This window comes from Sus scrofa, chromosome 13 (assembly GCF_054392235.1).
Source record: "Sus scrofa isolate SSC_HxYL_T2T_F1_AM1 chromosome 13, Sscrofa_HxYL_maternal_Yorkshire_Landrace_v2.0, whole genome shotgun sequence".
NCBI lineage: Eukaryota > Metazoa > Chordata > Mammalia > Artiodactyla > Suidae > Sus > Sus scrofa.
In genome coordinates, this window is record NC_139395.1 from 36,603,044 (window position 1) to 36,615,242 (window position 12,199).

General features: G+C 42.8%; 1 protein-coding gene across 7 annotated transcripts in view; it reads right to left on the reverse strand.

The window, feature by feature from the left end:
- MLH1 (mutL homolog 1) overlaps positions 1-12,199 on the reverse strand; it is a 93,790-nt gene that overhangs the window by 67,366 nt on the left and 14,225 nt on the right. For all 7 annotated transcript variants that reach the window (XR_014822336.1, XM_021068366.2, XM_084986704.1 and 4 more), the window contains 6 exon segments: positions 8,881-8,954; positions 7,014-7,086; positions 5,846-5,937; positions 4,375-4,417; positions 4,146-4,234; positions 1,786-1,898 (listed from right to left, as the gene is read on the reverse strand). Coding sequence is in view for 6 of the 7 variants with exons in the window: in XM_084986703.1 (XP_084842829.1) it covers positions 1,786-1,898; positions 4,146-4,234; positions 4,375-4,417; positions 5,846-5,937; positions 7,014-7,086; positions 8,881-8,954 (484 nt within the window). In the remaining variant the exon portion in view is untranslated.

The window sequence follows — 12,199 nt, forward strand, 5'->3', positions numbered from 1 at the left end:
TTTACTGCAACACTTTACAATAGCTAAGACATGGAAGTAACCAAAATATCCATGGACAGAGGAATAGATAAAGTAAATGCTGTACATGTGTACAATGGAATATTATTCAGCCATTACGAAGAATAAAATAATGCCATTTGCAGCAACATGGATGGACCTAGAGATTATCATACTAAGTGAAATAAATCAGACAAAGAAAGACAAATACCACATATCACTTCTACATGGACTCTAATTAAAAAGTGATAAAAAGGAAGAGTTCCCATTGTGACTCAGCAGGTGATGAACCCAACTCATATCCATGAGGATGCAGATTTGATCCCTGGCCTTGCTCATTGGGTTGAGGATCTGGCACTGCCGTGAGCTGTAGTATAGGTCACAGATGTGGCTCGGATCCTGAGTTGCTGTGGCTATGGTGAAGGCTGGCAGCTGCAGCTCTGAATAAACCCCCCCTAGTCTGGGAACTTCCATGTGCTGCAGATGTAGTCCTCAAAAGCTAAAAAACATACACAGCAACTTATTTAAAAAACAGAAATAGGAGTTCCCACTGTGGCGCAACAGGATCAGTGGTGTCTACGAAGCCTTGAGACACAGGTTCAATCCTAGGCCTGGCAGAGTGGGTTAAAGGATCTAGCATTCTCACAGCTACAGCACAGATCACAACTATGGCTCAAATCAACCCCTGGCCCTGGAAACCCATATGCCGTGAGGCATCCAAAAAAGAAAAAAGAAAAAAATAGGTAAATAAATAAGTAAACTCAGATTTACAGCAACATGGATGGACCCAGAGATTATCATACTATGTAAAGTAAGTTAGACAAAGAAAGACAAATATCATATGAAATCAGTTGTAAGTGGAATCTTAAAAATTAATATGGAGTTCCCATCATGGCATAGTGGTTAACGAATTCGACTAGGAACCACGAGGTTGTGGGTTCGATCCCTGGCCTTGCTCAGTGGGTCAAGGATCCAGCGTTGCCATGAGCTGTGGTGTAGGTTGCAGATGCAGCTCCGATCCCACATTGCTGTGGCTGTGGCATAGGCCCGCGGCTACAGCTCTAATTGGACCCCTAGCCTGGGAACCTCCATATGCCGCAGGAGCAGCCCTAGAAAAGGCAAAAAGACCAAAAAAATTAATAATAATAATATAAATGAACTTATTTACAGAGAAATAGACTCACAGACATAGAAAACAAACTTATGATTACCAAAAGGAAAGGGAAGGAGGGAAAAATCAGGAATATGGGATTAATTGATATATACCAATATATATAAAATAGATAAACAATAGGATTTGCTGTGTCACATATGGAACTATTATAAATTTATATTTAACAATATATTGTAGCTGTATTATAAATCAACTATAATTAAAAAAAAAAAAAACCCAAGAAACATTGCCTGCACCTGTGTGCTGCTGTGCAACTTCCAAAGCTAGACCTTGATCTATGGAGAGAACAGAGATCTGCCCAGGGCCTGCTGTTTGTAAAGGCTCCAATGCCAGCAGACAAAGAGGCTAGACTGGCTCATAAGGGCCTGGGATGCCCTCTCCTGAGCGCCCTTCTCAGAGGCAAGAACCAGACTCCGAAACTGTCAGCCGCAATAATAAGCACATGAGGGGAGGCTGAGTGGACTCAGGGCAAAAAACACAACTACTTCCTAATCAAACCACATCTTGGTATGAGGTTTCCCTGAGTGTAATCAAACCTGTGGATGAGGAATTTTTCCATGGTCCCCTGAAGTTCCCTATGGATAGATTTTCCCACATGGCTCTTTCTCACTTACGGTTGATGAAGAGTAAGAAGATGCACTTCTTCACCGAGTAGTTTGCATTGGATATGTACCCATTCATTTTGAAGGCGAGGGTTTTATCCTCACATTCAACTTCTATCAGTTCTCTAGTTGGAAAAGAGAAATATTAAGGCTTTTGAAAAAAACTGCAAAATTCAAGCATTCTAAGGAATGAGCGTTGGAAAAAATCAGGGCTCCATCCAATAAACTAACTCTGCCAAATGTGGACCCCAGAGACTTGGTCCGCTGGAGTCCTCCAGGCCCACTCATCCATCCACTCAACCACCCATCTGTCCATCCACCAACCCACGTACCCACCCAGCCAGTGTGCTCAAGCACTTATGCTACATGCCAAGCACACTGTAACTGCTGGGACACAACCAAGTCCAGACTCTGAGACCTTATTTTGCTAAAACTTTTATATATCTTAGTAACTCAGTCCCAAAGATAAGATTCCAAAGAGCTCATCTCTGCTGAATCCCTTACTCTGCTGACAAGCACCAGGACAGGGCTCCAGTGTGGTGTTCTCCAGGCTGTGTTTATGCACAGAAGAGGCTAACAGGTGAAAGGAAGTGCTCTTAGGAGTTGAGATGAGTATCTCTGCCTGAGGGCTACCCCAAGCACTGATGGAGCTGCCAGGAAATCACCTACTGATGGCTAGTTAATTCCTCCTTGTCTTTTGTATCCCAGGGATTACTTCTTCAAAGCTTCAGTGGCAAGCCCTCTCCCTGATCCCAGGAGATCCCCCCACCCTATACTTTTCCTCTGAGGCATCTGACAGTCACTAACGAATGACACCATTATTATTCTGTGTCTTGAAAACTAGAGCATGAGTTCTGAGGGCAAGAATCCTTTCTGCTTTAATTCCCTACTATTTATCTCCACCAAACAGCACAGCACCCAGCAAAGAGCAGGCACTCAGCAAGCACTTGTTGGAAGGACCATGGATGCTTTTCAGGCAGTGATACGAGCTCCAAGAGAAGCAGAGGGCACAGGTCACTGTGCTTCCCACAATGAACCAGCAAACCCTCTCTTCCCAAAATGTCTCAAGAGGCTGGTGTTTGGGGAACTGCTGCTCTATGGGACTGCCAATCTCTTACAGTCCCTAAGCATTTCATAACAACTAATTCTGAGTCTTGAAATTTGGTCAAGAAGCTCTTAAAAGTTTTACTGTACAACAGAGCTCTTTGTTCTGGAAGCACAATTGAAAAAATAATTGTTTAACACTTAGTAAGAAAAGATTAAATAAAAGCATACTGACTGTTCCCTACTTAGAAACCTGGTTTTACCCAAGGATGAGTAATCTGTCCTTCAAAGTAGAAAACTGGGTTCTGGGATGCTGCTTCTGCTTTTAAAATTACTGAAAAAGTTAGGTCAGGGGCTGTCTCATTCAACAGTGTACCTCTACCTCCACACCTGCTGTACACCTGGCATACAGAAGGCTCTTCGTATTTCTTCCCTCAGATTATGACCTAAGCACTCTGGGCTTTGCAAAGTTCTGAGATTTGGCTACAGATGTGTGATGCAAATGATGGTTTTCACCCACAGAGGGGAGTGCTGTGAGCAATCTATAATACAAGCAATTTCCCCACTTAGGCTTTCCTAGACAATGAAGATATAGTGACATAAAACTGTTTTGTCACCAGACAGGAATGGCTTTAAGGGCAGAAATATTTGTCTTTATACCCTTAACTTCTGGCACAAAGCCTGGACTATGGGAGATAATTAATAAATGTTGAATGATAATAAACACAATTGTAAAGTGATGACAATGAAAATACAAGGAAAATACAAGGTAGCACTGGTAGATGACAGAATTCTCCTACTAGAAATATTTTGGGGGGGTTCCTGTGGTGGCTCTGTGGTTAACGAATCCGACTAGGAATCACGGAGTTGCAGGTTTGATCCCTGGCCTTGCTCAGTGGGTTAAAGATCCGGCATTGCCATGAGCTGTGGTTGTAGATCACAGACACGACTCAGATCCTGCGTTGCTGTGGCTGTGGCTGTGGCCAGCGGCTACAGGTCTGATTGGACCCCTAGCCTGGGATCCTCCATGTGCCGTGGGTGCAGCCCTAGAAAAGGCAAAAAGATCAAAAAAAAAAAAAAAAAGAAGAAGAAGAAGAAGAAAGAAATATTGTGAAGACGGAGACCTAGAGAGACCACACTGATTTACAGCTAGAGCATCTAGGAGATGACACACACCAAAGAAGGGGTGATTACATGAAATAACCTGAAGCATGACAGTAAGCCTGAAGCATGAAATTATGCCTGCATATTTGCATCAAGTCTTAAGGCAGGTGTTAATAGATTCCAAAATAAGAGAAGATTTTTAAAAATATAAATTATCAACATACCGGCTAACAGCATTTCCAAAAATGGAGCGAATGTTGTCCACGGTTGTGGCATTGGGCAGTGTCCTAACGTCGGCTACTGTCTCACCTTGCTGATAAACAGAACAGGAGATCCAACTTACTGTCTCAGAGGGCTCAATGAAACAACATAACCTTCTCTCCAGAGCCATAAAAAAAATCCTTTTTTCTTTTATCATATATCAACTATCAAGTAAGTAAATCAAGAACTTACTTTTTTAACCGAGAAACTGATGCCTGAATTGTGTATTGAATACCTGGCAAAGAAGAAAACAAAAAAGTGGCCAAATGCACAGCATATGTCAGAGCCCCCTTTTAGTTAAAGAAACCGGTGGTGTTAAGTGATCTAAACAAAGATATACACAAACAAAAACATCTTGAAATATCATTTTTTACCCACAGAAAAATAAGCCAGCAAAGTCTGCATGAAGACATTAATGCTAAATATAGCAGACGTGAACAAAACCAGGTTCACTGGTTTTACTTCTATACGCTGCTGACTAGACTCAGGACATTTCAATACCATCTCCTCCTTGCCTACAGTTTAAATTTCACAAACTCAAAAGGTCTAGGTTGCCTCAAAGACATCTTGAGTATGTAGCCTGAAGACCCCTGCACTCTGCTATTCTTGCTCAGAGCTCCCAAAACACTGTCTTCTCACCAGCTTCTCCCCTCTGCCCCTGAGGTCCTGTCCAGTATCTCCCAGCCTTTTCTTGGATGGCTTTCATTTCCTACTCCTCCCTCCATGGGTCCCATGAACTGAAGGACTGTGTCTAGCAAAATGCACTTATTTAGTTAACAATTAATTCATTTACCACACCCAGAACCGTCAACCAGAACTCCTCTATTTCCAGGAGCTAATTAATATTCTGATACTGATTTATACAATTCCAGGGGGAAAAGTCAAGAATTTTGATGTATAAGTCCATTCCACTTTATTACAGGCAAATGTTTTATTGATTTTAGATTTTGCAGCAATACTGAGAAATAGAAATTTTAGCACACCTCTGTTACACTTCAAGGACACGCAGGCTCGAGAGAGCAGTGCTGGGGCCATGCACTAGCAAATTAAATCAAGCCCAGACGTAATGCTGTTTTCACCTGTCCTGAAACCCTTATTCTGTTAACAGCCCCTAGACTTCCTTTGGGACATTACCGCTTGCCCATTCTACTTGATAAATCCTTAGTTAGACTGCCAATCGAGAAATCTCCCCACAAATGTGGGCACACAATGGGTAGACCCAGGCTACACCATCAGATGTACTCTCCCAGGAAATAGACTCTTGAGCATAGTCAGGAAAGGAATGAAAACAGTTGGAGCAGGTCACTATATTAAATCCCTGAAGCCATCCTGCTTCATGTCCTCCCCAAGGAGCAGCTGTCCACACTTCTTTCCTCTTGGTGAGTCACTCCTAGCCTTCCAATAAATTTCTTTGGGGCTCAAGTTAGTTACAGCCATTTTGTTTCACCTGCCACCAAAGAACTCTCACTGACACACAAACCAACTGTTCTGCAGACATGAGAAAAAACCCAGAGAAAACTAAACTTTGACCATAAACAATATGTTAGGCTAGTATTGCTGTTCGCCATCTAGCTCAGCAACTGTTCTCAAGGTCTAAGCACTGGAACACATTCCTTTGGTAAGACACTGACTCAGAGACCCACACCCAGATTTTGAACTGTACCTGCCAACGACTTCCAAAATTTTCCCATACTCTTCACTTGGATTTTTTAAAGCCTTCCTTCTCGTGGATATGTTGTAAAAAAGGTCCTCCACCTGAACAGAAGATTGATTTTTCTTATAAAGTCACAGAAGTATATGGAAATAAAGCGGGGTCTTAAGGTTGAGAATTCAACTATATTCACCGTTACCATGTTACTAAGCATTGCATTAGGGGAGTGGACATGAGATGGCGCAGCCTTAACAAAGGGAAAAAAAGATATTTTTCCTGCCTCCCACTTCACTCACTGATTTCTCAGATAGGTAATAGGGACTACCGCATGTCAGGCTCTTTGCCTTATGCTGAGAATAAGAAGACAAAGTACAGCACTGCCCAGCATAGCACAAAATTTAATGGGGAACATAAACTCACAAACAATTGTCATACCACATGGCATTCAAACCTCTCAAACTAAGAATAATTATTGGGTCTTTGGGGGATTCCTAGAAATCACACTGTGGTCCCTGGTACAGGATCTTAACACACACTGCAAAGTACGCGTTCATTTCTGCCTCCCACCTGCCTCGTCAAGCCCAGAGGTTGGAGCCTTTGCAATGTGCTCTGGCTGGGGTTGGGGGTGGGGGTGGAGGGGTGAGATGATAACATGACAATAGGATCTCGGAATGGGAAGAGACCAAATGTAGCACCATAGAAATAAAGCAACAGAACAGACTTTCTCCTCATTAATGATACAGTCATGTTACTCAAATGCTCTTTGAGTTAGTGGTCAGTCTTCATTTCATCCTTCATTGACAGATGAGCAAAGTGAAGTTAAGGATATTAAAAGACTTGCCTCTGGACATATAACCACTGAGTGGCAAGGCTAGGACTCTGACTCATCTTCTGGAGGCAGGCTTAAGGTTCTTTCAATGCCAACTGCCCTGCCACTATCTTTTGCCATCTCAGCAGAAGAATCTCCCAGCCTCCTAAAAAAAGGTGGTAGGCAGGCTGCCATGCCACAAAAGCCAATAATCATTTCTCTTTCTTACAGGGTGATATCTTGGAGCTTCTATTAATTAGTAAATATTCATTTTATTACTCCTGTAAGAACTTAGAGACAATTTTGTTTTTTATATCAATATTTATTCAAAGCGCTTTTTCAACAATTTTCCTTTCCATGTGCCATTCTTACCGTGATCTGGGTTCCTTGATTGCCTGCACATGGTTTAGGAGGAGCTTTCAGCTTTCCATCTGAGTAATGTGCTCTATGAGAAAATAGAAGGCATTACGGATAGCTAATAGAAAGAAAACAGATGCTTACACAAACAGTAAAAAAATAAATCACACCAACAATAGATTAAAATATAGCCATGTTATATACTGTCTTAGTTACTGGTTTCCTCTATTTTTCCACTTCCATAACCATTCTATTTGGATACCAAAGGGGGGGAGAATCTGGGGTTTTTTTTGCAGGGTTTTGTTTCTAGCAAATACTGCTTTTTAGTTTCAGAGTTCTGGCTACAGACAGAACAAGTTCTGCCATTGCCTAAAATGACAGTAAAATTTTTCAGCAATTCTGCAGTTGTTTAGTTACCAGGCCTGTAAATGCCTTGTAATAAAGGCATGCCTTGAAAGGCTCTTTACTTAGTGAGGAAATAAACTTTTCCCTGAGTTGTAGAACAAGGTGCTAAGTGATTCAGAGAAGGAAAACATTCAGCCCTGGGTGGGAGTGGGGAGAAGTGTCACAGAAAAGATGACAATTCATCTGGGCTCTAGAGTGGTATAATTACAAGTGGAAAGAGCGGGGAAGACCATCCTAGAAGAGAGAAACATAAACAAGACATAAAAGCTTTAGACTACGTAGCAGCTGAGGATGTGTGCAGGGAAGAGGCTGGGAAGATAGCCTGAGCACATGGGGAGGGTGCTAGTTGCTATGACTCTGGATTTCATTCTGCCACAAAGGGGAGCTACCACAGGTCCCGAGTAGGAGCATAACACCCCAGAGGCAAAGAAATGGAACCTGGGTCCCAGGCTATTTCAAAAGACAATCACTCACAAGCATCTCCCTAGTTTGTGAGAAGGGATTCTAACTTATCAGCCCAGCCAGGTCCCAGGGCTATTATAATCTGCATCAAGTCAATCCCCTCTAGTATCAGTGCATCAGACTCTGAAATGCTCCATCTTCCATCACTGCACACACGTCTGTTGAAGAAAACTGAGAAACAGGCAAAGCTGCCCTTTGTTGATGTTATTTTCTATATAAATTATCAATCTGTATGATTTTTAAAAAATTATTTTTTTGGCATGAATCAGATACTCATACTCATCATCCACTAGTGAATGGCCAGTGCTTATAAAAACAAAGGTTTCATTTTTTTTTTTTTTTTTAATGGCTGCACCTGTGGCATATGGAAGTTCCCAGGCCAAGGGTCAAATCGGAGCTACAGCTGCAGGCCTGTGCTACAGCCATGGCAATGCCAGATCCAAACCACATCCACAACCTATGCTGCAGCTCAGCTTGCAGTGACAACAGAACCTTAAGCCACTGAGGAAGGCCAGGAATCGAAGCCACATTCTCAAGGAGACTATGTGAGGTCTTCAACCCACTGAATCACAATGGGAACTCCCAAAGCTGTGATTTTTTGATTCCTTAAATCCCCTTTTTGTTCTGCTGCAAGGTCATTCACCCTTTGAAAACTGTGCCAACACAAGAGACAGGCCAGCAGCCACCTGTGGGAAGGCAAGCCATACACATGCAGGCAGGAGCTCAGAGCCAGAGGGCAAAGGAGCAGAATACCACAGCTCCCACTGACTCAGAATCCCTTTGTATGACAGACACCTTGGCACTCTAATCTGTTACTTTGTACCTTTCACAAGTAAGATTATTACCTATAATCATCCCTGTGGATTATCAACTAATCCAAAGGCAGAAAAGAAAATTTACCCAAGAATTAGGCCAAAAAAGGTAACAGTGGTGTTTAGACAAGATTACTTTGAGATGGAGGCAAAGAGCACATTTCAGGAGGAACAGATACACATAGCAGAGAAGAGCACTATACCTGTATGCGCACTTCCCATCAGCTGTTTTGGTTGTAATGGTGACGTGCGCCACATGGCTTATGCTGGCCAAAGCCTAAGGAAGAAAAGGAAATGGAATTAAAGAAAAACCCATTGCTGGGTCACCCTCATCTCCTCATTAAGGTAGAAGTTATTTAAATTGCCTCGTCTGTTTTGTATTAACAAACAGCAACAATGAGCACTCTGCTCACTCACTTTGATGACATGTTTAAAAAAAAAGGAAGCTATCAAATTGAATCTGTAACATACTTACTAGAACAAGGGAAAAATATATATAAAAGTCCAAAAAGAAACACATCCAAGCATTAATGTTAACTTTAATAGCAACTGTGTTTGGGTATAGAGTTATAGGCTTATTTCATTGGTTTGTCTTCTAAAAATTTTAAAGTCTGTCTTCAGATATGGATAATGGAATCACACCAGTGCTGTATATTGTTATTCAAAACTGTTTCCTGTAAGCAATTTTGTGTTCAGAAATATAAATTTTAAATTATGCAATTAAGACTAAACAAATTCAGGGAGTTCCCATCGTGGCGCAGTGGTTAACGAATCCGACTAGGAACCATGAGGTTGTGGGTTCAGTCCCTGCCCTTGCTCAGTGGGTTAACGATCTGGCGTTGCCGTGAGCTGTGGTGTAGGTTGCAGACGCGGCTCGGATCCCGCGTTGCTGTGGCTCTGGCGTAGGCCGGTGGCTACAGCTCCAATTCGACCCCTATCCTGGGAACCTCCATGCGCCGCAGGAGCGGCCCAAGAAATAGCAAAAAGACAAAAAAAAAAAAAAAAAGACTAAACAAATTCAAAGAAAAGAAGAAAAACCCACGAGGGGACACCTTAGCATGTAAAAATGCAACCAAGGCATTGTAATGAGGTCGTCTCAGGAGACTGAATATATGTGTAGCAGGTGCAGTCCATTAACAAGAACCATGGGAGTTATCTTATGGCACAGTGTGTTAAGGATTCGGCATTGTCACTGTAGCAAGTTCAATCTGATCCCTGGCCCAGGAGCTTCATGCCATGGGTGTAGCCAAAACAAAAAACAAACCAACAAATAAAAACAAGCACCATGGCTCAGGCTCAGACATTACCAGGTCCTAGCTGGATTTCCCCAGTGTATGTAATTAAGCTAATTTTCATTATTAAAAATGTAAATGATTTTGAGACCTGTAGTAAGGAAAGATATTAAATATATCCAAAACTACAACACTACCTAATACTAGAAAGAGAGAGTGCCACTGGCAGATGGTCCTGCTGCTTCAGGGGCCTTTGTACCAGCACTGGAGCAAGACAACAGTAACAAAGACTCTGGAAGCAAACTGCCACTGCTCAATTCCCCACTCGGCCACTTCTTAAATCTCTGAGTGTCAGTTTCCTTGTATGTAAAACAGGGTATTAATAATAATAGAACCTACTCTACAGAGTTGTCAAGAGTGAAAGAGTTAATACATACAAAGGGCTGAGAACTATGTATGGCCCCCAGCAATCCCTCAATAAATCTTCCCTAATTGGAACCCCAAAGATAACTTATAGCTGGGCTAAGGCTCGAGGAGGCCATGAGCTTAAGGAACTGACAGGAAGTGCAAAGCCAGAAGGAAACTGCTTTGCTAGGGTTGAGCTGAGGTCTACTTAAAGTCAGGGGGTCCTGAGGGGATACAGTCTGATGCTGCCCCTACATGGAGCAACAATGGGGCTCATTATGAGCCAGAGGGTACTTGAGACCACCTGGGTTTCATCTGAATTGCAAGACTGGGTCAGAGCTGCCTTTAGTTTAAAAAAAAATCAAGTAGGGAGCTCCCTTGTGGCACAGAGGATTAAGGATCTGGCATTGTCACTGCAGCAGCTCGGGTCATTACTCTGGTGCAGGTTCGATCCCTGGCCCAGGAACTTCCACATCCCGTGGGTTTGGTGAAAAAAATAAATAAAATAAAAATGTTTTAATTAAAAAATCCGATTAAGATGGCGAAATAGAAGGACTGGAGCTCAACTTCTCTCCTAAAAACAACAAAATTAACAACTAAAGACTGAGCACACTTCACCCAAACGGACTGGAAACCTTAAAAAAGATACCCTACTCCAGGAGAAAAAGAGGAGGGTAGGAGGGGCGATTTTGCGATATAAACAACCCCATACCTCCTGGGTGGGAAGCTCCACAGACTGGAATCTAACTGGTTTACAGAGACTCACCTACAGGAGTGAGAGTTCTGAGCCACACATCAAACTCTCACGTGTGGGGATCTGGCATAGGTAGAAAGAGCCCCGGAGCGTCTGGCATTGAAGGCCAGTGGGGCTTGTGCGCAGGAGCTCCATGGGACTGGAGGAAACAGAGAACCCATTCTTAAAAGGTGCATACAGACGTTCAGGTGCACTGAGTCCCAAGGCAAAGCAAAGTCTCCAAGGGAGGGTCAAACCTGACTGCAGTTCTTGGAGGACATTCTGGGAAAACAGGGGTGAATGTGGCTTGTTGTGAGGGAAGGACATTGAAAGCAAAGCTCTCGGGAATATTCAGCAACATGCCTGTCTCTAGAGGTGGCCATTTTGGGAAAATCTGGCCCCGCCCATCAGGCAGCCACTGAGAAGGCCCAGGGCAAACAACAACCCAGGTGGGATCACAGCCCCACCCCTTTAGGTAAACAGGCTACCTAAAGACCCCTCAGGCACACAGCTACCTCTAATCCCATCCAGAGACTAAGCCCCCCCCACCAGAGGGATTAGAATCGGCTCCTCCTACCAGGGGGCAGGCATCAGCCCCTCCCATCAGGAAGCCTACACCAAGCCCCCATACTGACTTTAGCCACAGGGGGGCAGACATCAGAAGTAAGAGAGGCTACAACTCTATTATCTGTAAGAAGGTCACCACACCAAAAACCTATAAAAATGAAAAAACAGAGAACTATAACTCAGATGAGGGAGAAAGGAAAAACCCCAGAAAAACAGCTAAGCCATGAGGAGATTCTCAGCCTCCAGGAAAAAGACTTTAGACTGTTGATGCTGAAGAAGATGCAAGACATTGGAAATAAACTGGAGGCAAAGATAAATAACTTACAGGAAACACTGACCAAAGAGATACAAGATATAAAACGTAAACAAGAAAAGATGCAAAATACAATAACTGAAATAAAAAATTTACTAGAAGCAGCTGACAGCAGAATACAGGAGTCAGAAGAACGAATAAGCAAGGTGGAAGACAGATTAGTGGAAATTATGGATGCAGAACAGAAAAGAGAAAAAAGAATGAAAATGAATGAAGAGAGTCTTAGAGAACTCTGGGACAACGTGAAACGTACCAACATCCATATTACAGGG